At 41.0% G+C, this 23,444-nt stretch overlaps 1 long non-coding RNA gene and 1 gene segment (V, D, J or C); both read right to left on the bottom strand.

Annotated features, from left to right (window-relative positions):
• Positions 1-6,790: 6,790 nt before the first annotated feature.
• Positions 6,791-23,430, bottom strand: LOC132463221 (uncharacterized). The gene is made up of 4 exons (XR_009526990.1): positions 23,068-23,430; positions 7,635-7,727; positions 7,054-7,537; positions 6,791-6,928 (listed from the first exon to the last, which is right to left on the bottom strand). It is a non-coding gene; the product is annotated as an uncharacterized LOC132463221 (long non-coding RNA).
• Positions 8,000-8,908, bottom strand: LOC132462489 (T cell receptor alpha variable 3-like). The segment is given in 2 exon segments: positions 8,000-8,370; positions 8,553-8,908. Coding segments are annotated over 2 exon segments (660 nt in total).
• Positions 23,431-23,444: the final 14 nt, after the last annotated feature.

The following is a 23,444-nucleotide window of genomic DNA, read 5'->3' as shown; positions in this document are numbered from 1 at the left end:
TTGAGGAAATAGTTAAACCATTACTTGATAATACTGACCTCTAGTAAATTATACCAGTTACAATAATCCCAGTAAAGAATAACATATTCATCACCTGTATCATTGCAGCATCGGAGTGTTACACTTCCTCCCACTTTTCCACTGACTTCCTGTTTATCAGGAGAGATGGAGTCCCAAGCTATCAGCCCTGGAAAGATTCCACATAATGGACGTGATAGATAAAATGTCATACGTGTGTAACATGAGCTTTTCCCAACAGCAAGTTTAAAGCAACAGGAGAAACTGTATGGTGTTCAGCTCAAGTAAGGACTTATTCTCTTCATGGTACCAGCTGTTGAAGACACCATCATCAAACATATTGATGAAATACTTCGACACCTACTTGATATTACTGACCTGCAGAACAATTTTAAGATGTTCAGAGTATGGGCAAATTATGAGGTTCTGATGAGTTAGGGTTAGTTAGTAATGTCTGTGCACTGGATTCAGGGGGAGAGGGAAGTGTGTTTTACTCTCGGCAGGTGTTTGTACAGGGAGTCTGTGTTTCCTGTCACTGTGGGCCTCAGAGCACAGTAATACAGAGCAGAGTCTGTCACTGCAACAGAGGAGATCTTCAGATCCACTCCAGTCTTCTCTTCAGTCAGTTCAGTAGAAAACCTTTTGTCTGAACCAAGAGACTCAGCTGTCCTGATGATACCAAGCCCTGAGATGTACAGCAGGAACTGTGGAGGTTCTCCGGAATGCTGATGGTACCAGAAGAAATCATCGCCAGGAGTAGCATCTCTAGAGAGCCTGTAAGACAGAGTAACGGTCGTACCTTCTAAACCGTTCTCTTCCTTTTTGACAGGAGTGAGAACCTCACTATAAACACCTGTAAAACAGAAGGTTCATCTGTAAACATGTTGCCATGGAGATACAAATCTCTTTTTAATCTTCGCATTACAGAAATTCAGGTGGCCACAACTTACCTGTTAATTTATACAGCACAGTAGTACAGAGAAGAGTCTGTCACTTCAGCAGCGGAGATCTCGAGATGGAACATCTTTAGTTTTTCATTGTCCTTTTTCAAGGTAAATCCAGATAGCTCCATGTAATCTTTGATAAGGAACTGGGGAGGTGAGCTGGGGTACTGCCGATACCAGAAGAGGTTTGTTGCTGAGGAGTAGTTGCAGGAGAGAGTCACGCCGTCTCCTTGTAGAGCCTGGACTCTGTCCTGGATTGAGTGGATGGATTGCTGATAACTGTCACCTGCATATGTTAAGAATGAAAGGTCAGTGACTACGACAGTGTTAAAGATCCTGGAAAAAGCAATATGAATTAATTCATATGAACTGCTAAACAAATATTGAGGTCCATATCTGAATTAGGACGGTGCTTCTAAAGCAGAACTCACCAATAAATATTTTCAGTAAAACCATACTGATGCCGTGTGGCCATTTTCTGTAAAACACCTGTGATTTATTGGTTTCATGATAGGATTATCGTTTTGTAAACATGTAATTGAATTTCTATGATGATACATCGTTGGTTTCCTGGTTATTAATTTATTTTTAACTGGGTTTTAATAATCAGGAATAGACTCCAATATACACATTAAAGGAGCGTACACTTCTGGTATGTTGTGTTGAATCAGTGACATATCTGGGGAATGTAATGTTTATTATGTGGCACACTTTCTGATGAATAAAGAGTACTGCTGGGTAAACTTCTGTTTTTGACAAATAACACTAATAACTTATAGCCATACTTGAATATAGGATAGCTGAGCCGTTAAAGCTGATAGATTGAAATGGTTGAATCAAGTCAGTGTGTGTGTGTGTGTGTGTGTGTGTGTGTGTGTGTGTGTGTGTGTGTGTGTGTGTGTGTGTGTGTGTGTGTGTGTCATTAACTTTTAATAACCAGGAAAAGTGCTATTGACTTTATACTTTCCCATCTAGTTAAACGAGATAAGTTCACAAAATGCTAAAGGGCTCTTTATGGTTCCACGTTCACGCAACGCAAGGGGGTTAGGGACCCCTCGCGTCCTTGCGGACCCTCCTTGCGGACCCTCCTTGCGTACACCGCAAGGGCCGCACGTGCGCCTCCCAAAATACATAACCTTCGGTCGAGGCGACGCAGCAGCTAGGGCTGCGATTGGTCCACTAACTAAAACCCGACGTGGAACCATAAACGTTCACGACTGCGTCGAAGTGTCTGCGGGGTCATTGCGTTGCGGGAAGGTGGGACCATAAAAAGGAATGGGAGTCATGCTACAGTGGATCATTAACAAGTGCAACCACAGTGTCTCTGATCAACCATGAAGATCCACCATCCGTCTGATAGAAAGGTGTGGTGGGATTACCACTTCCCTCCTCTTGAAGAATAGAGAGATCATTGCCTTCAGGTTTATATAAAGGCTCCTCCACACTTTATATCACTGTGTTCTCAAGAGCACAGTAGTAGAGAGCTGTGTCGGCCAGGGTTAGCTGTGTTATGGTGAGTTCAGTTGATGTTCTGGATGTAGTGGACTGATAACGACGGTCAGGAATATTCTATTGGCTGCTATATGTTCCTGCTCCTTTATAGAGTATAAACTGAGGAGCCTGGTTAGAACGATGTCTGTACCAGTAAAGGTAAACCTTGTAGCTTGTTCCATAGCATAGGAGCATCTGAGTGTTACAGATGCTCCCTCTTTTCCCACCGACTTCCTGATTAGCAACTGAACACTGGCTGACTATCATCCTGGTTCTCACCGTCCGGCTGGTAACTCATTAAGACTACTCCTGTTGACCCTCCTGTCATCATTGATCTCAATTAATTGATTCATTAATCTACACCTATGGTTTTTCATTGATCTACGCTTAAGTCCATCCCCAGAGTGTAATGGAGAAGACAGAGTGAGTCTCTTCATGGTACAAGCTCTTAAAGATACAATGACCAACCATGTTGATGAAATAGTAAGACACCTACTTGACAATACTGACCTCTAGGGGTGGATAAGAGAACTCACCTTCATGTTCACTTTAAGAAGAGTAACTGTGGAAACCTAGATGGTTTTTAATTGAATGAGCCATGCGGATAAAAGCTACAAATATAACACACAATTCAAACCGAATCATTTAAAAGAATAAAGCAAGTGAACTTATGGAAAAAATATAAAAATAAATAATAGAATTGAAAAATGGTAAACATGTATAGTTATTCAGGAAATAAATATTGAGATGAATTCATGTATTGTGTCAGAAATGTCATTGATCGGGTCTCAGGGGGAGAGGGAAGTGTGTTTTGTGCTCAGCAGGTTTTTGTACAGGGAGTCTGTTTCCTGTCACTGTGGGCTGCAGAGCACAGTAGTACAGAGCAGAGTCTGTCACTGCAGCAGCTGAGATCTTCAGATCCACTCCAGTCTTCTCTTCAGTCAGTTCAGTGGAAAACCTTTTGTCTGAACCAAGAGACTCAGCTGTCCTGTTGTTACCAAACCCTGAGATGGACAGCAGGAACTGTGGAGGTTCTCCAGGATACTGACGGTACCAGAAGAAATAATCGTTCCCTGCGGCAGTTTTAGAGAGCGTGTAGGACAGAGTAACACTTGTACCTTCTATATTTTTCTCTTTCTGCTCGACAGGAGTGAGGTCCACACTGTAAACACCTGTAAAGATAAGGTTAATCTGTAAACGTGTTGCCATGGAGATTAAAATTCCCTTTAATCTTTAGAATTTCTGGTAGGCTATGACTTACCTGTTAATTTACAAACTACAAGTAGAAAGAGGACTGACATCATTTCAAACACCACGGGAGCCTTGATGCTCGACATGCCACCTCTGTATCCTTGTTGTAACATACTGTTTCTTCACTGGACTCCTGGTGAATTCACCTCTCCAGATGCCCCTCCCCTGAACCACAGTTGAAAGCAATGACAAATGCTCTTCAAGTTCCTTGTCTGGTTTTTGTACAGGGAGTCTGTGTTTCCTGTCACTGTGGGCTGCACAGCACAGTAGTACAGAGCAGAGTCTGTCACTGCAGCAGCGGAGATCTCCAGATGGAACATTTGTTTTTCACTCTCCTTTTTCAAGGTAAATCCAGATAGCTCCATGTAATCATTGATAAGGAACTGGGGAGGTGAGCTGGGGTACTGCCGATACCAGAAGAGGTTTGTTGTTGAAGAGTAGTTGCAGGAGAGAGTCACGCCGTCTCCCTGTAGAACCTGGACTGGACTGTCCTGGATTGAGTGGATGGATTGCTGATAACTGTCACCTGCATATGTTAAGAATGAAAGGTCAGTGACTACGACAGTGTTAAAGATCCTGAAAAAAAGCAATGTGAATTAATTCATATGAACTGCTAAAGATAAATTGAGGTCCATGTCTGAATTGGGACAGTGCTTTTAAAGCAGAACTCACCAGTAAACCCAGTGAATAAAACCACTAACATGAAGATCTGCATAGCTAATACTGGAACAAGCAGATGTTGTCAAGCAGCAACAATCAAGAGTCTAAAAGCTGTTGTGTTGACAGATTGTTTCTGATGTGCTGCCTGTCAAGCTCCACCTTCTGCTAGAGTGGCACCAAGGACTGAATGAGACAGGAGAAGACCTTCTACTATACTGGCTCTGTGGAGACCATGAGGACCCAGGAAGAGGAGCGGCAGGTGAATGTGAGTTCTAGTTTCAAAGGTCAAGTAGAACCACTGTGGTGACACCATCTCTACATGTATTCATGGCAAATAAAGATCACTTTGTGTTAAAAATATGATTATATTATGTAAACTGATCGGATGAATGTTAGATTGCTGTTAGTTTTGACCAGAGTGCTTGGGACATTCTTCTAGATTGAAAAAGGTTTTAATTTAACGTTGACCCCCTCATTGACTGTCTTAGCAGAGTGTATTTTTGTTTAGTGGGATGGCTGATGGATATTTCACTGAGATGCCCTACTCATGGGAGTACTGCTACAGTGTATCATTCACACGTAAAACATGAAATCAAAAAACGTATGGTGAGTTCAGTTGATGTTCTGGATGTTGTGGACTGAAAACAACGGTCTCGACTATTCTGTTCAGTACTCATTGACCTTGCTCCTTTAACGAGTATAAAGTGAGGAGCTTAGCTAGGCAGAAGTCTGTACCAGCGAAGATGCACATTGTAGAGCCTGTATATGCATTTGAGTGTTACAGATGCTCCCTCTTTTCCTCTGACTTTCTGTTTATTAGGACAGGTGGAGTTCCCAGCATCAGACCTGGAGAAAGTCTAAATAAAAAATATGTTACATTGACATGAACCATAAAGAACACACCAGGATAAAATGTCTGAAACAATAACCAATGATTGAAATGACCCACATATAATAACCAATTTGAACCCTAAAATTCCCAATATTATGGAAAGAGAATAAACTACAGAAAGAGAATGAACTTCAGAAAGATTGTAAGATGTTTGGTGTGTGGGGAAAATGCCACAGAGGAGTACCGATGTGTTTAAACAGTAATGTCTGTGTGATGGTTTAAGGGGGAGAGGGAATTGAGTTTAGTGCTCAGCAGGTGTTTGTACAGGGAGTCTGTGTTTCCTGTCGCTGTGGGCCTCAGAGCACAGTAGTACAGAGCAGAGTCAGACAGCTGCAGGTTCTGGATCCTCAGAGGAACTGATGTGTTTTGGATTTGGGCATCAAATCGGTCTTTGTGGAACTCTGCAGCATTATTTCCTTTTCCAATTGTAAAGCGTCGTAGCATGAACCTGGGGAGGTCATTGACTTGTTGTTTGTACCAGAACACATACGCATTAGTGCTCATTGTCTTAAATGTACAGCAGAGACTAACTGTGAGTCCTTCAGTAGAAATGACATCCTCTCTGGGCTGGGTCACTCTGTCTTCTCCTTTACACTCTGGGGAAGAACAGAAGATGTAGATCAATGAATTAATCAATCAAGATCAATGATGAAAGGCATTGCACAGGCTTTAAGGACAAGAGTCTTTAAAGAGTTACCCAGCGAGAGAGTGGGAACTAGGATGAGTCCACAAAATTGACGTGATAGATTAACATGAACCGGAAAGAATACAAATTAATATAATGTCTATAACATCCATTGACCAATAATAATACAATAATTGATGATTCAGTCATATTTGTAGTGTGGAACATGAGGTTTTCATCTCACCAGATAGAAGTGCAGCCATAATAATCCACAGCCAGGTTTCCATCTCAACAGCAGGAGTACAGCAACGGGAGAAACTATCTGGTGTTCAGCTCAAGGATGAGACTTATCTCTTAGTGATTCCAGCTGTTAACACAATGACCAATCATGTTGATGAAATAGTTAGACACCTACTTGATAATACTGACCTCTAGTGGTGGATAGTGGCTCCCTCAGAATCAATTTAGGGAGAATAAAAGCTGAATTTAATGAGCCATGCTGATAAAAGCTGAGAATATATACCCCACAATTTAAACCAAATTATTCAAAAATAATATGAACATAGTACTTACTGTAAAAATATTTTCATATTTTTAAATAAGAAATGGTAAACATGCATGATTAAAGGAAATAAATATTGTGATGAGTTCATGTGTTCTGTCAGAAATATCTGTGTTCTGGTCTAAGGGAGATGGACGCGTGTTTTGTGTTCAGCAGGTTTTTGTACAGGGAGTCTGTGTTTCCTGTCACTGTGGGCTGCAGAGCACAGTAGTACAGAGCAGAGTCTGTCACTGCAACAGAGGAGATCTGTAGCTCCACAAGTCTCTGTTGTTTGATATGTGTGATGTTCATTCCTGGTATTGGATTAGTTATGATTCCAGAGTATTCCATGATTAGGAACTGTGGTGGTGAGCCGGGGTACTGGCGGTACCATAAGAGACTACTGACTACAGAGCTGTTGTAGCTGCATGAGAGCACAACACCAGCACCCTCAACAGCACGTTGGACATCCTTCTGTTGACTGATACTGTCTTCAACACTTGGACCTGAAATCAAAAAGGGGATTCAGTCACTGCAACGAGAATCAAATCTACAATACATTCATGTTTCAGACAAAGATGATTTAATTGCACTAATTAGGAGTCATTTGTTGTTTTGACAAAAATCTTACCACATAAAATGAAACATATCACGAGTGCAAAGTGCATGATGGAGTGAGGCAGTGGAGAGCAGAGCGAGTTCCAGTAAAGCAGGAGAGAGAAACATAAACACATTTTACTCAACAGTCCTTTTGTGGCTGGCTCCTCCCATCATCTCATCTCTCCAAGGCTCTCCAATACCCAGCAGACCTGTTACCATTCATGACCAATAGGGGGCATCACAGCAAAAGCTGAGTTTCGCTATGGGTAAACTCATTTTGATTTTCCTTTACTTTGCTAGCGTTTATGAAGCCACCACCAAAGGATGTCAGCTCATTGGATAGGGGTCTTGCTATGTGCATTGTTGAGATTTAATTTATTTAAAGGAGAACCAAACCCCAGCACCACTTGTAGGTTGTTTTCCATTGTAGTGACTCCCTCTTTAGGTGAACACATGCTATTACATTTGTTACTTGGTTACCTGGTCCCCTTTGGATTAATAACGTTGTGACACGGCTGTTGAGGAAATAGTTAAACCATTACTTGATAATACTGACCTCTAGTAAATTATAGCAGTTACAATAATCCCAGTAAAGAATAACATATTCATCACCTGTATCATAGCAGCATCGGAGTGTTACACTTCCTCCCATTTTTCCACTGGCTTCCTGTTTATCAGGAGAGATGGAGTCCCAAGCTATCAGCCCTGGAAAGATTCCACATAATGGACGTGATAGATAAAATGTCATATGTGTGTAACATGAGCTTTTCCCAACAACAAGTTTAAAGCAACAGGAGAAACTGTATGGTGTTCAGCTCATGTAAGGACTTATTCTCTTCATGGTACCAGCTGTTGAAGACACTTCGACACCTACTTGATATTACTGACCTGCAGAACAATTTTAAGATGTTCAGAGCATGGGCAAATTATGAGGTTCTGATGAGTTAGGGTTAGTTAGTAATATCTGTGCACTGGATTCAGGGGGAGAGGGAAGTGTGTTTTACGCTCGGCAGGTGTTTGGACAGGGAGTCTGTGTTTCCTGTCACTGTGGGCCTCAGAGCACAGTAGTACAGAGCAGAGTCTGTCACTGCAGCAGAGGAGATCTTCAGATCCACTCCAGTCTTCTCTTCAGTCAGTTCAATAGAACCAAGAGACTCAGCTGTCCTGATGATACCAAGCCCTGAGATGTACAGCAGGAACTCTGGAGGTTCTCCGGAATGCTGATGGTACCAGAATAAATCATCGCCAGGAGTAGCATCTCTAGAGAGCCTGTAAGACAGAGTAACGGTCGTACCTTCTAAACCGTTCTCTTCCTTTTTGACAGGAGTGAGAACCTCACGATAAACACCTGTAAAACAGAAGGTTCATCCGTAAACATGTCGCCATGGAGATACAAATCTCTTTTTAATCTTTGCATTACAGAAATTCAGGTGGCCACAACTTACCTGTTAATTTATACAGCACAATAGTACAGAGCAGAGTCTGTCACTTCAGCAGCGGAGATCTCCAGATGGAAAAAAAATGTATCACTGTCCTTTTTCAAGGTAAATCCAGATAGCTCCATGTATTCTTTGATAAGGAACTGGGGAGGTGAGCTGGGGTACTGCCGATACCAGAAGAAGTAGTCTGCTGAAGAGTAGTTGCAGGAGAGAGTCACGCCGTCTCCTTGTAGAGCCTGGACTGGACTGTCCTGGATTGAGTGGATGGATTGCTGATAACTGTCACCTGCATATGTTAAGAATGAAAGGTCAGTGACTACGACAGTGTTAAAGATCCTGGAAAAAGCAATGTGAATTAATTCATATGAAGTGCTACACATATATTGAGGTCCATGTCTGAAATAGGACGGTGCTTCTAAAGCAGAACTCACCAGTAAACCCAGTGAATAAAACCACTAACATGAAGATCTGCATTGCTAATACTGGAAAGAGCAGATGTTGTCAAGCAGCAACAATCAAGAGTCTAGAAGCTGTTGTGTTGACAGATTGTTTCTGATGTGCTGCCTGTCAAGCTCCACCTCCTGCTAGAGTGGCACCAAGGACTGAATGAGACAGGAGAAGACCTTCTACTTTACTGGCTCTGTGGAGACCATGAGGACCCAGGAAGAGGAGCGACAGGTGAATGTGAGTTCTAGTTTCAAAGGTCAAGTAGAACCACTGTGGTGACACCATCTCTACATGTATTCATGTCAAATAAAGATCACTTTGTGTTAAAAATATGATTATATTATGTAAACTGATCGGATGAATGTTAGATTGCTGTTAGTTTTGACCAGAGTGCTTGGGACATTCTTCTAGATTGAAAAAGGTTATAATTTAACGTTGACCCCCTCATTGACTGTCTTAGCAGAGTGTATTTTTGTTTAGTGGGATGGCTGATGGATATCTCACTGAGATGCCCTACTCATGGGAGTACTGCTACAGTGCATCATTCACACGTAAAACATGAAATCAAAAAACGTATGGTGAGTTCAGTTGATGTTCTGGATGTTGTGGACTGAAAACAACGGTCTCGACTATTCTGTTCAGTACTCATTGACCTTGCTCCTTTAACGAGTATAAAGTGAGGAGCTTAGCTAGGCTGAAGTCTGTACCAGCGAAGATGCACATTGTAGAGCCTGTATATGCATTTGAGTGTTACAGATGCTCCCTCTTTTCCTCTGACTTTCTGTTTATTAGGACAGGTGGAGTTCCCAGCATCAGACCTGGAAAAAGTCTAAATAAAAAATATGTTACATTGACATGAACCATAAAGAACACACCAGGATAAAATGTCTGAAACAATAACCAATGATTGAAATGACCCACATATAATAACCAATTTGAACCCTAAAATTCCCAATATTATGGAAAGAGAATGAACTACAGAAAGAGAATGAACTTCAGAAAGATTGTAAGATGTTTGGTGTGTGGGGAAAATGGCACAGAGGAGTACCGATGTGTTTAAACAGTAATGTCTGTGTGATGGTTTAAGGGGGAGAGGGAATTGAGTTTCGTGCTCAGCAGGTTTTTGTACAGGGAGTCTGTGTTTCCTGTCACTGTGGGCTCCACAGCACAGAAGTACAAAGCAGAGTCTGTCACGGCAGCAGCGGAGATCTCCAGATGGAAAAAATTTTTATCACTGTCCTTTTTCAAGGTAAATCCAGATAGCTCCATGTATTCTTTGATAAGGAACTGGGGAGGTGAGCTGGGGTACTGCCGATACCAGAAGAAGTTTGTTGCTGAGGAGTAGTTGCAGGAGAGAGTCACGCCGTCTCCTTGTAGAGCCTGGACTGGACTGTCCTGGATTGAGTGGATGGATTGCTGATAACTGTCACCTGCATATGTTAAGAATGAAAGGTCAGTGACTACGACAGTGTTAAAGATCCTGGAAAGAGCAATGTGAATTAATTCATATGAACTGCTAAAGATATATTGAGGTCCATATCTGAAATAGGACGGTGCTTCTAAAGCAGAACTCACCAATAAACCCGGTGAATAAAACCACTAACATGAAGAGCTGCATAGCTAATACTGAAACAAGCAGATGTTGTAAAGCAGCAACAATCAAGAGTTTAAAAGCTGTTGTTGACGGATTGTTTCTGATGTGCTGCCTGTCAAGCTCCACCTCCTGCTAGAGTGGCACCAAGGACTGAATGAGACAGGAGAAGACCGTCTACTTTACTGTCTCTGTGGAGACTACGAGGACTCAGAAAGAGGAGCGACAGAAGCTCTGGCTTTCAAAAGTCAAGGAGAATATAGGAGTTATATGTTTAATGAGTTAGACATTTTTTATTGCTGTAATTCCTTACCCGAAGGGTTGGGTAAATTCTCGTTCTCATGGAACTCTATAACTCTATATTAATATTAATAATATATTTTTACAATTTAACGTTTACTCCCTCATTGACTGTCTTAACATAGCGTGTTTGTGTTCAGTCATACAGCTGATGGTTATTTAATTTTTTCCCTCCTCATGGGAGTCATGCTACAGTGGATCATTAGCAGGTGCAACCACAGTGTCTCTGATCAACCATGAAGATCCACCATCCATCTTATATAAAGGTGTGGTGGGATTACCACTTCCCTCCTCTTTGAAGAATATAGAGATCATTGCCTTCAGGTTTATGTAAAGGCTCCTCCACACTTTATATCACTGTGTCTCCAAAGAGCACAGTAGTAGAGAGCTGTGTCGGCAAGGGTTAGCTGTGTTATGGTGAGTTCAGTTGATGTTCTGGATGTTGTGGACTCATAACGAGTGTCAGGAATATGTTCATTACTCCATGATCTTGCTCCTTTATAGAGTATAAACTGAGGAGCCTGGTTTGAATGATGTCTGTACCAGTAAAGGCGAACCTGTACAGAGCTTGTATCATAGTTGCATCTGAGTGTTACAGATCCCCCCTCTTTTCCACTGACTTTAGGTTCATCAGGAGAGATGGAGTCCCCAGCTATCAGTCCTGGAAAAAGTACACATAATGGATGTGTTAGATGAACAAGGACCGTAAAAACGCAACAAAATAAGGTGTTAAAAACATTGAATAATTAATTATGATAGTAAAATGTCTGATAATTCAGTCATATATACCGTTTGGAACATGAGCCTTTCCTCTTACCAGATAGAAGTGCAGCACTAATAATCCACAGCCAGGTTTCCATCTCATCTGGTGTTCAGCTCAAGTATGAGACTTATTCTCTTCATGGTACCAGCTTTTAAAGACACAAGGACCAACATGTTGAAGAAATAATAAAACACCTATTGATAATACTGACCTCTAGGGGTGGATGTGAGACCTCACCTTCAGAATCAAATGATTAATTTAATAAGACATAAATTTGACACAAATAAAATAAAACTATCGTGAACACTTTAAACAAGAAAATGTAAATGCAAAAATTGCATACAAATTTTGAGATATCGGGTTATGGTGAAAATTTATAATTAATTAGGAGTTCGCTGTTGTGATGAGTTATCGTGTTTAGTCAGTCATGTCTGTGTGCTGGTTTCAGGGGTAGAGGGAATTGTGTTTTATACTCAGCAGGTGTTTGTACAGGGAGTCTGTGTTTCCTGTCACTGTGGGCCTCAGAGCACAGTAGTACCGAGCAGAGTCTGACAGCTGCAGGTTCTGGATCCTCAGAGGAACTGATGTGCTTTGTATTTGGGCATCAAATCGGTCTTTGTGGAACTCTGCAGCATTATCTCCTTCTCCAATTGTAGAGCGTCGTAGCATGAACCTCGGGAGGTCATTGATTTGTTGTTTGTACCAGAACAAACTGGGACCAGTGTCAGTGGTCTCAAATGTACAGCGAAGACTAACTGTGAGTCCTTCAGTGGCAATGACATCCTCTCCAGTCTGAATCACTTTGTCTTCTCCATTACACTCTGGGGAAGAACAGAAGATGGAGATTATTGAATGAGATCAATGATGAGAGGAGAGTCAACAAGAGTCTTTAAGGAGTTACCAAGCAAGAGAGTGAGAACCCGGATTATCCCACATAATGACCATGTTAGATTAATATGGACCATAAAGAACACAACAGAATAAAAGGTCTAAAACATCCATTAACCAATAATTACAAAGTTATTGATGATTCAGTTATGTACGGGTATGTAGTTTGAAACATGAGGTTTTGATCTAACCAGATAGAAGTGCAGCAATAATAATCCACAGCCAGGTTTCCATCTCAACAGCAGGTCTACAGCAACTGGTGTTCAGCTCAAGTATGAGACTTATTCTCTTCATGCTACCAGCTGTTAAAGACACGATGATTAAACATGTTGATTACATATTTCGACAAAATCTGGTTAATACTGACCTCTACTGGTGGATAAGAGATCTCACCTTCATAATCACTTAAAGGGACACAGTGTAAAAATTACTCCCATCTAGTGGTACAATTGTATATTGCATTCAAACTAATAGTGCTCGCTTGTTCAAAAACTACGCAGGGCAGTATGTGCCAAGAAGCTGTGTCATGACATCCAATACTACTTCATCGAGTCTTTCGAGTGATGATGAGGTTCGTTATTTCGAACAAATTTCAAACTGCATTGAATCATTAGTGTAAGCTAATGATGTATGAGTAATTATTCCTCGAGCAAGATAGTGAAGTATTTCAGTCTTCATTCACGCTGGCGTGAAAACTTGTTTGCATTTCCTGTACCACGTAGTGCTAGGGTTAGTTTTGTCCCTGTCGGTAGTTCGTAGACCGGAAGAACATGGAAGCCTCCATGAAGCTTACCCGTCCTATGTAACTACATATTAATTATTCTTCGCTCAGGAGGATAAGTGAGATTTTTGGCAGAGATAATTTTACACCAATGAGGACTTATTTATGAATGAATACGTTGATTTGAGGTAATAAATGACAGAAAATATTACACAGTGTCCCTTTAAAGGAGACCTATTATGGTGATTTCCCAACAGGTAAACATAGTATATGAGTTCCAGAAAACATTTTGATGCTGTTTGCTGGAAATAGCTTTTAGGAAAAAAATCATGCATACCGCTATTCCCCTCTGTTTCAGTCCCTTCAGAATATGCTGTGTCTGGCGTCTGTAGCTTTTATGCAAATGAGATGCTGCCCATTGACCAATGAGCTGTCAAAGCGAACCATATCATGGAGGAGAAGTGATTGTTACCGTTTGCGGACTCCCGGAGCTCTATATATAATATAATGTTATATAATATTAATAATAATACAATATATATATATATATTATATAATATATAATATCACGGCCAAAAGCAATGTGCGCCTCGGATGATATTATGAATCATAAAGACTGCGTCTGACATCTCTGGTACTTCCACAACAAGTAAAGACTCGTAGTGGGGGTTATTATCTCGGCCATGGTTGAGAAGAATTGGGGGAAAGGAACTTTGGCATTGACTCTCTGAAGTCCAGAATGAACCGCGACATGGAGGAGAAAGGGATTGTACTCCCGGAGCTGAGCTGCTAGCTCCCCCCCCACCGGGGCTGCCGCCAGAGCTTTGGCGGCAGTCCGGCAGCTCCGGGGGGGGGGGGCTATGCAGCAGTCCGGCAGCTCCGGTGGGGGGGCTATGCAGCAGTCCGGAAGCTCCGCCGGACACCCTGCCAGGCAGTCACATGGCAAACTGACAAATTAGACATCTATTTTTGTATGGAAACTCCCTGCTTCTGAAACGCGCAAACATCTCCGCCCAAAATCGTATCTATGCTCTGATCGGAGGTGGTGGGGAAGTGCGGTAATATTCAAATGTGCCCCCTTTCTACGTAGGAGGGGGCGCTGAAACTGACTCGCTCGTTCGGTAACTGTAGGCATAGGTGTTTTGCTATTTCTTCAACATGTTTGGTCCTTTTGTCTTTCAGAAATGCATATCTCACTCAAAAAATCATGTATGGACTTATTTTAAAGGTTGTATGCGTGTGGGAGCACCAGAGACCCAAAACATCACCCCAATTCTAAAGATTAAATTCCCTTTAATCTTTAGAATTTCTGGGGGCTATGACTTACCTGTTAATTGACAAACTACAAGTAGAAAGAGGAATGACATAATTTCAAACACCATGGGAACCCTGGAGCTCAAAATGCTACCTCTGTATCTCTGTGGTAACATACTGTTCTCACTAGACCCTGATAAATTCATCTCTCCAGATGTCCCTCCCCTGAACCAGAATAGTACAGAGCAGAGTCTGCCACCACTTCAACAGAGGAGATCTCAAGATGTAAAATTTTTGGTTGGTCCTTTTTCAAAGTAAATCCAGATAGCTCCATGTGTTCGTTGATAAGGAACTGGAGAGGTCAGGTGCAGGGCCGGCGATCGGCATAGGCGAGCTAGGCGACCGCCTAGGGCGACAAATGCGTTGGGGGCGCCCTCTGGTGGCGCCCTTAATTAAAAAATATATCAATTAAAATATACGACGCGAACGGAGAAGCGAGGGGGCGCGGGAGCAATTGTCAGGGCGGCCCGAAACCGTCAGCGTAGCACCCCCCCCCCCCCCCCCGCTCGCAAGACCTGTCCAGGGCGCAAGTTGATTTCGAGTCGCCTAGGGCTCCGAAACGGCCAGAGCCGGCCCTGGTCAGGTGAGTCTGGGTATGTCGATACCTGAAGAAGTATGTTGCTGAAGAGTAGCTGCAGGAGAGAGTCACGTTGTTTCCTTGTGTAGGTGTACACCTAGAGTGTGCAAAAAAACGGTGCAAGTATTTCTGGATATGTAGCCCCTACGATAACATTTCCCTCAAAAAAGTCTTACCCAATCGCACCCATGAACTTTGCCATAGGCTCGGCCAATCAATGACTTGCATGCAGGTGCACTGGCGAATGGGAGGAGAGGAGAGGGCGGAGACTTAAGAAGGTTGGCGGGGAAAAGGGGAGAAGATGACGGCGCTCGGGTGGTCCCATGCTGACGGAGATTTCGGTATGATAAATCAGTTAAAGAACAGTTTAGCTCTTAGTTAGATTTCGGTATGATAAATCAGTTAAAGAACAGTTTAGCTCTTAGTTAGATTTCGGTATGATAAATCAGTTAAAGAACAGTTTAGCTCTTAGTTAGATTTCGGTATGATAAATCAGTTAAAGAACAGTTTAGCTCTTAGTTAGATTTCGGTATGATAAATCAGTTAAAGAACAGTTTAGCTCTTAGTTAGATTTCGGTATGATAAATCAGTTAAAGAACAGTGTAGCTCTTAGTTAGATTTCGGTATGATAAATCAGTTAAAGAACAGTTTAGCTCTTAGCTATATTTCGGTATGATAAATCAGTTAAAGAACAGTGTAGCTCTTAGTTAGATTTCGCTATGATAAATCAGTTAAAGAACAGTTTAGCTCTTAGTTATCGTATCATTAACAATAGTTTGTACAGTGCGAGCTATATTACTAGCCCGTCGCAAACCTACGAAGCTTGTCACGCCAGAGAACGAAGAGCCAGCCAGTTCACTGCTACAGCCCGGGACGTGTCTGTGGCTCATCTCACCTGCTCTCTCCCCCTCCCTCCCTCTCTCATGCCATTGATACACGGTGTGGTTGGTGAGTAAATAGGCTACCCCATAGACATCCTACATCATAGACGGAGCATCGAACACTACCGCCTACTGGCGCTGACGAGACGCGGGGCCGCTATCTTGGAGTGGTGATCCGCTCCACTCGGTCCAATCCGTTTGGCAGGAGCAATGAACTGTCAGGGGGGCAGTTAATCAGTGTTGGGGGTAACGCGTTAAAAAGTAACGCGTTACAGTAACGATATTACTTTTATGGGTAACGAAGTAAAGTAACGCATTACATTTCAAATATCGGTAACTACACTACTTTACTAGACTATAGTAACGCGCTTCTCTGCGTTACCCAAGCCCTGTTTGCCTGTGTGTAAAGTTATGATCCGTCCACACGAAGCCGATTTCATGGCGAAACCGCAAAGGTCTTACACGGTTCGGCCGAAGCAGAAGCAGCGCCCCTTATGGGCTTGGAATGTGTACTACAGCGTTTCTACAGATCTACCCGGTTTCGCTTGACTCCGTCTTTACGGAGATACTCCGAAACCGGATAGATCGAAACCGTAACGGTTTTGCCCGTGTGGACGGGGCCTAAGTCTGCGCGTTTAAATGCAGAGTTGGGTAAATAGCCGGTGGCTCTGCTACTACTTGTTGAAAGGGCAACAGTGCCACTTAGCGTAGCGGTCAGAGTCAGCCATGCTCCGAGTACTTACGTGTGACGCCACGTTTCCATAGCAACCGGTTTTCGGTTCTACACAAACCAAATTAACAAGGGGAAATCCTATGCCACGCAAACCTTTTATAGGTTTGTGTGGCATAGGATTCTTGCCTCGGCACGTTAGCCTATCATAGTGATCGATTTAACTTAAATCGATCACTATGGGCTTTTGGGACGACGGGAATTTTCTGTTTATTTAATTAATTGCATTTCTGTTTCCTTTTTATGGGCTTAAGTTCATTTGTTTTAATTTTAAGGGATGAAGTGACCTTTATTTTTATATTTTTATTGACCATAAATCTAATAACAAGCTGGTTTTGTTCTCAGGTTTCTCAAAGGCTGTGTTTTGAAACTTGTTGCTACTGATTGACCACCACAGCCTTGGTTGTGGATTTATTGTTGTTTCCTATGGTTTTTTATGCCATTTTGTATACATGTATACAATAAACACAAGGTGATGATAGAGCTATGATGTTTGTCAATTCATCTACACAGTAAATTAAGAAACGGGAAAAGTAAAGTAATAAGTAGTGAACTAGTAAATTAATCTCATTTCAATTTAGAGAAGTAACTAGTAATAAGTAACAAATTACTTTTTTTGAGTAACTACCCCAACACTGCATTTAATTAATCATACCTCACTGAATGCCAAAGATTTTCACGCATGGTTTGGCGGGCTTTATTATTCATAGTTGGCTTAACAGTAATAGAACATTCTTATGTTATATAAGTGACCAGCCGTCCAAGATCAAAACTGGGAACATCCCCGAGAAGGGGAATCCGGTCAGCTGTTTTTAAGTTGAAGAAACAATATATGATTAGGCTATATATACATATATCCTACATATACAATGTATGAATACATTAGATATATTACCTTATAGACTGTATCTCTGACTGTTGCTGCAGCAGCAGTTTATTCTGTCTTGACACTTTGTATTGATATCTTGTATTTACTTTTATTAACAACCTTCTTTCCTTAAATTATTATAATGTTTACAGTGATTGTTTAATATGCATTTTTTATGTATGTCGCTTTGGAATAAAGTGTCTGCCAAATACTTAAACAACATATAAACACCTGAAAGTTTTTATATCAGCTAAAACCACCAATCTGTTTCACTGGATTCAGATAAAACCACATTCTTTCTTACCCAACAATGTTAGTATTTGAATATTGTTACTTTAATGACTCTATTCATAGCATGGCTACAATTATACTGTTAAGAAAGTATTGTCCAATACTTTGCCTAAAATGAGAATGTGTCATGATACAAATCTGCTCAATGGAATGTTTATTTGTGGATGGATGGATGGAATGGACTGGAGTTTGCAGGTGGGAATTGATGCAGGAAAATGATCAGATCAAAACGAGTGAAATTCAAAATACAATAAAAAGCAGCCAGGGTAAATGCAGACTGATCATTTACAGTATTTCAAAAATAAGAGAATAAAATGCAAAAGAATTATCATGGAAAATAAATCTATCGCAGTAGGCCTGATTATTATGAATTAGGAAAGTCAAAATACAAAATACCGTGACAGGTCCAAAACCTGAAGCCTAAGCTATTGTACTTCAACTTAGCAGGTAGAGTAGACACCAGACTGATAGGCATGGGGGTTAGGGACCTAGATCCTCTGATTTCCAGCCATTCAGGGAAGAGGGATTTACCCCAACTAAGCGGACGTAGGTCCCGTTGGCTACACTTGTAGAGCCTGGACTCTGTCCTGGATTGAGTGAATTGTTTGCTGATAACTGTCACCTGCATATGTTAAGAATGAAAGGTCAGTGACAATGACAGTGTTAAAGACCCTGGAATTAGCAATATGATTTAATTCATATGAACTGTTAAACATATATTGAGGTCCTTGTCTGAATTAGGACGGTGCTTCTAAAGCAGAACTCCCCAGTAAACCCAGTGAATAAAACCACTAACATGAAGATCTGCATAGCTAATACTGGAACAAGCAGATGTTGTCAAGCAGCAACAATCAAGAGTTTAAAAGCTGTTGTTGACAGATTGTTTCTGATGTGCTGCCTGTCAAGCTCCACCTCCTGCTAGAGTGGCACCAAGGACTGAATGAGACAGGAGAAGACCTTCTACTATACTGGCTCTGTGGAGACCATGAGGACCCAGGAAGAGGAGCGACAGAAGCTCTGGCTTTCAAAAGTCAAGGAGAATCACTGTGGCGTCACCATCTCTACATGTACATGTATACAATGTTTAGATAAAAAAATAATTGTGTACTCAAAATATGAATGTTATATGTTTAATGAGTTAGACATTTTTTTATTGCTGTAATTCCTTACCCGAAGGGTTGGGTAAATTCTCGTTCTCATGGAACTCTATAACTCTATATAAATATTAATAATATATTTTTACAATTTAACGTCTACTCCCTCATTGACTGTCTTAACATAGTGTGTTTGTGTTCAGTCATACAGCTGATGGTTATTTCATTTTTTCCCTCCTCTTGGGAGTTATGCTACAGTGGATCATTAGCAGGTGGAACCACAGTGTCTCTGATCAACCATGAAGATCCACCATCCATCTGATAGAAAGGTGTGGTGGGATTACCTCTTCCCTCCTCTTTGAAGAATAGGGAGATCATTGCCTTCAGGTTTATGCAAAGGCTCCTCCACACTTTATATCACTGTGTCTCCAAAGAGCACAGTAGTAGAGAGCTGTGTCTGCCAGGGTTAGCTGGGTTATGGTGAGTTCAGTTGATGTTCTGGATGTTGTGGACTCATAACGAGTGTCAGGAATATGCTGACTGTCGCTCCCTTTTGCTCCTTTATAGAGTATATACTGAGGAGCCTGGTTAGAACGATGTCTGTACCAGTAAAGGCGAACATATTCATCCCTTGTTTCATAAGTGCATCTGAGTGTTACAGATGCTCCCTCTTTCCCACTGACCTTCGGTTTATCAGGAGAGATGGAGTCCCCAGCTATCAGCCCTTGAACAAGTCCACAAAAAGATTGCGTTAGACAAACCTTCAAAATATATTTTATGAAAATAAAGATAATAAAAATAACATGAACATAAAAAAACATAGAAAACAAATCAGAATAAAATATCTAAAACCTCCAATCCTGATGATTCAGTCATGTATGGATTGTGAAGCATGAAGTTTTCATCTTACCAGATAGAAATGCGGCCATTATAATACACTGCCAGGTTTCCATCTCAACAGCAGGTCTAGAGAAACAGGAGACACTATCTGGTGTTCAGCTCAAGCATGAGACTTAATCTCATGGTACCAGCTGTTAAAGACACAATGACCAAACCTGTTGATGAAATAGTTCGACACCTACTTGATAATACTGACATCCAGTGGCGGACATGAGACCTCACCTCAACCTTCAATGAGACATGCATTCGACACATATAAAATGAACACATTTGACGTCAATATTCGAAACAAGATAATGTAAATCAGGAGAGATGGAGTCCCCAGCTATCAGCCCTTGAACAAGTCCACAAAAATAATGTGTTAGATAAAAATCAACACATCAGAAAAGAATATCTAAAACATCCAATCATCACGATTCAGTCATATAAGTAGTGTAAAGCATGAGGTTTTCATCTTACCAGATAGAAGTGCGGCCACAATAATAAACTGCCAGGTTTCCATCTCAAAAGTGGGTCTACAGCAACAGGAAATACGATCTGGCGTCAGCTCAAGTGTTAGACTTATTCTCTTCACCATACCAGCTGTTAAAGACTTAATGACCAAACACCTACTTGATAAAACTGACATCTAGTGTTGGATATGAGACCTCAACTTCACCTTCAATGAGCCATGCATTCGAAACAAATAAAATAAAATAAATGACGTGAATATTCCAAACGAGATAATGTAAATAAAAGAAAATGCAGACAAGTTTTAAGATATCTTGATTATGGTGAAAATGGATCATTAATTAGGAGTCACTGTTGTGATGAGTTGATGTTTTTTGTGTGTAATATTTGTATACTGATCCCAGGGGGAGATGGAAGAGGGTTCTGTGCTCAGCAGGTTTTTGTACAGGGAGTCTGTGTTTCCCGTCACTGTGGGCCTCAGAGCACAGTAGTACAGAGCAGAGTCTGACAGCTGCAGGTTCTGGATGCTCAGAGGAACTGATGTGTTTTTGATTTGGGCATCAAATCGGTCTTTGTGGAACTCTTCAGCATTATCTCCTTCTCCAATTGTAAAGCGTCGTAGTATGAAGCTGGGAAAGTCATTGAATTGTTGTTTGTACCAGAACAAATACACATTTGTGCTCATGGTCTCAAATGTACAGTCAAGACTAACTGTGAGTCCTTCAGTAGCAATGACATCCTCTCTGGGCTGGGTCACTCTGTCTCCTCCTTTACACTCTGGGGAAGAATAGAAGATGTAGATTAATGAATTAATCAATTAAGATAAATTATGAAAGGCACAGAGTCTTTAAAGAGTTACCCATCGAGAGAGTAAGAACTAGGATGAGTCCACAAAATTGACGTGATAGATTAACATGAACCATGAAAGAATTCAACTGAATAAATTGTCTAAAACATCCATTCACCAATCATAGTAAAATAATTTATTATTCATCATCAGTCATATTTGTAGTGTGGAACATGAGGTTTTCCTCTTACCAGATAGAAGTGCGGCCATAATAATCCACAGCCAGGTTTCCATCTTAACAGCAGGAGTACAGCAACGGGAGAAACTATCTGGTGTTCAGCTCAAGGATGAGACTTATTCTCTTAGTGATTCCAGCTGTTAACACAATGACCACACATGTTGATGAAATAGTTAAACACCTACTTGATAATACTGACCTCTAGTGGTGGATAGTGGCTCCCTCAGAATCAATTTAGGAAGAGTAAAAGCTGAAGAAATTATGTTTTTTAATTTAATGAGCCATGCTGATAAAAAACAGAAATATACCACACAATTTAAACCAAATTATTTTAATATGACAAGAGAACTTACTGCTTAAATATTTTCATATTTTTAAATAAAAAATGGTAAACATGTATAATTAAAGGAAATAAATATTGTGATGAGTTCATGTGTTTAGTTAGAAATATATGTGTTCTGGTCTAAGGGAGATGGACGTGTGTTCTGTTCTCAGCAGGTTTTTGTACAGCGGTTCAGTGTTTCCTGTCACTGTGGGCTGCAGAGCACAGTAGTACAGAGCAGAGTCTGTCACCGCAGCAGAGGAGATCTCTAGCTCCACAAGTCTCTGTTGTTTGATATGTGTGATGTTCATTCCTGGTATTGGATTAGTTATGACTCCAGAGTATTCCCTGATTAGGAACTGTGGTGGTGAGCCGGGGTACTGGCGGTACCATGAGAGACTACCGACTACAGAGCTGTTGTAGCTGCATGAGAGCACAACACCAGCACCCTCAACAGCACGTTGGACATCCTTCTGTTGACTGATACTGTCTTCAACACTTGGACCTGAAATCAAAAATGGGATTCAGTCACTGCAACGAGAATCAAATCTACAATACATTCATGTTTCAGACAAAGATGATTTAATTGCACTAATTAGGAGTCATTTGTTGTTTTAACAAAAATCGTACCACATAAAATTAAACATATCACGAGTGCAAAGAGCATGATGTGGCGAGGCAGTGGAGAGCAGAGCGAGTTTCAGTAGAACGGGAGAGAGAAACACAAACACATTTTACTCAACAGTCCTTTTGTGGCTGGCTCCTCCCATCATCTCATCGCTCCAAGGCTCTCCAATACCCAGCAGACCTGTTACCATTCATGACCAATAGGGGGCATCACAGCAAAAGCTGAGTTTCGCTAGATAGGTAAACTCATTTAGATTTTCCTTTACTTTGCTCGCGTTTATGAAGCCACCACCAAAGGATATCAGCTCACTGGATGGGGGTCTTGCTATGTGCATTGTTGAGATTTAATTTATTTAAAGGAGAACCAAACCCCAGCACCACTTGTAGGTTGTTTTCCATTGTAGTGACTCCCTCTTTAGGTGAACACATGCTATTACATTTCCTGGTCCCCTTTGGATTAATAACTTTGTGACACACCTGTTGAGGAAATAGTTAAACCATGACTTGATTATACTGAACTCTAGTAAATTATACCAGTTACTATAATCCCAGTAAAGAATAACATATTCATCACTTGTATCATAGGAGCATCAGAGAGTTACAGTTCCTCCCATTTTTCCACTGACTTCCTGTTTATCAGGAGAGTCCCAAGCTATCAGCCCTGGAAAGATTCCACATAATGGATGTGTTAGATTAACATGGACCATAAAAAACACAACAGAATAATATGTTAAAAACATTGAATAATTAATTATTATGATAAAATGTCTGATAATGCAGTCATACATACAATTTGTAACATGTGCTTTCCCTATACCAGATAGAAGTGCAGCCATAATAATCCACAGCCAGGTTTTCCATCTCAAAAGCAGGTCTACAGCAACAGGAGAAACTATCTGTTGTTCAGCTCAAGTATAAGACTTATTCTCTTCATGGTACCATCTCTTAAAGATACAATGACTCAACATGTTGAGGAAATAGTAAAACACCTACTTGATAATACTGACATACAGTGGTGGACATGTGACCTCACCTTCACCTTCAATGAGAAATACATTCAACGCAAATAAAATGAACACATTAAAAAAAAGATAATGTAAAGACAAAACCTGCAGACAATTGTTTACATATATGGAATATGGTGAAAATTGATCATTAATTAGGAGTTCACTGTTGTGATGAGTTGATGTGTTT

The sequence above is a fragment of the Gadus macrocephalus genome, chromosome 8 (assembly GCF_031168955.1).
Source record: "Gadus macrocephalus chromosome 8, ASM3116895v1".
Lineage (NCBI taxonomy): Eukaryota > Metazoa > Chordata > Actinopteri > Gadiformes > Gadidae > Gadus > Gadus macrocephalus.
Note: the sequence above shows the minus strand (reverse complement) of the source record. Positions and strands in the feature narration are given on the sequence as shown.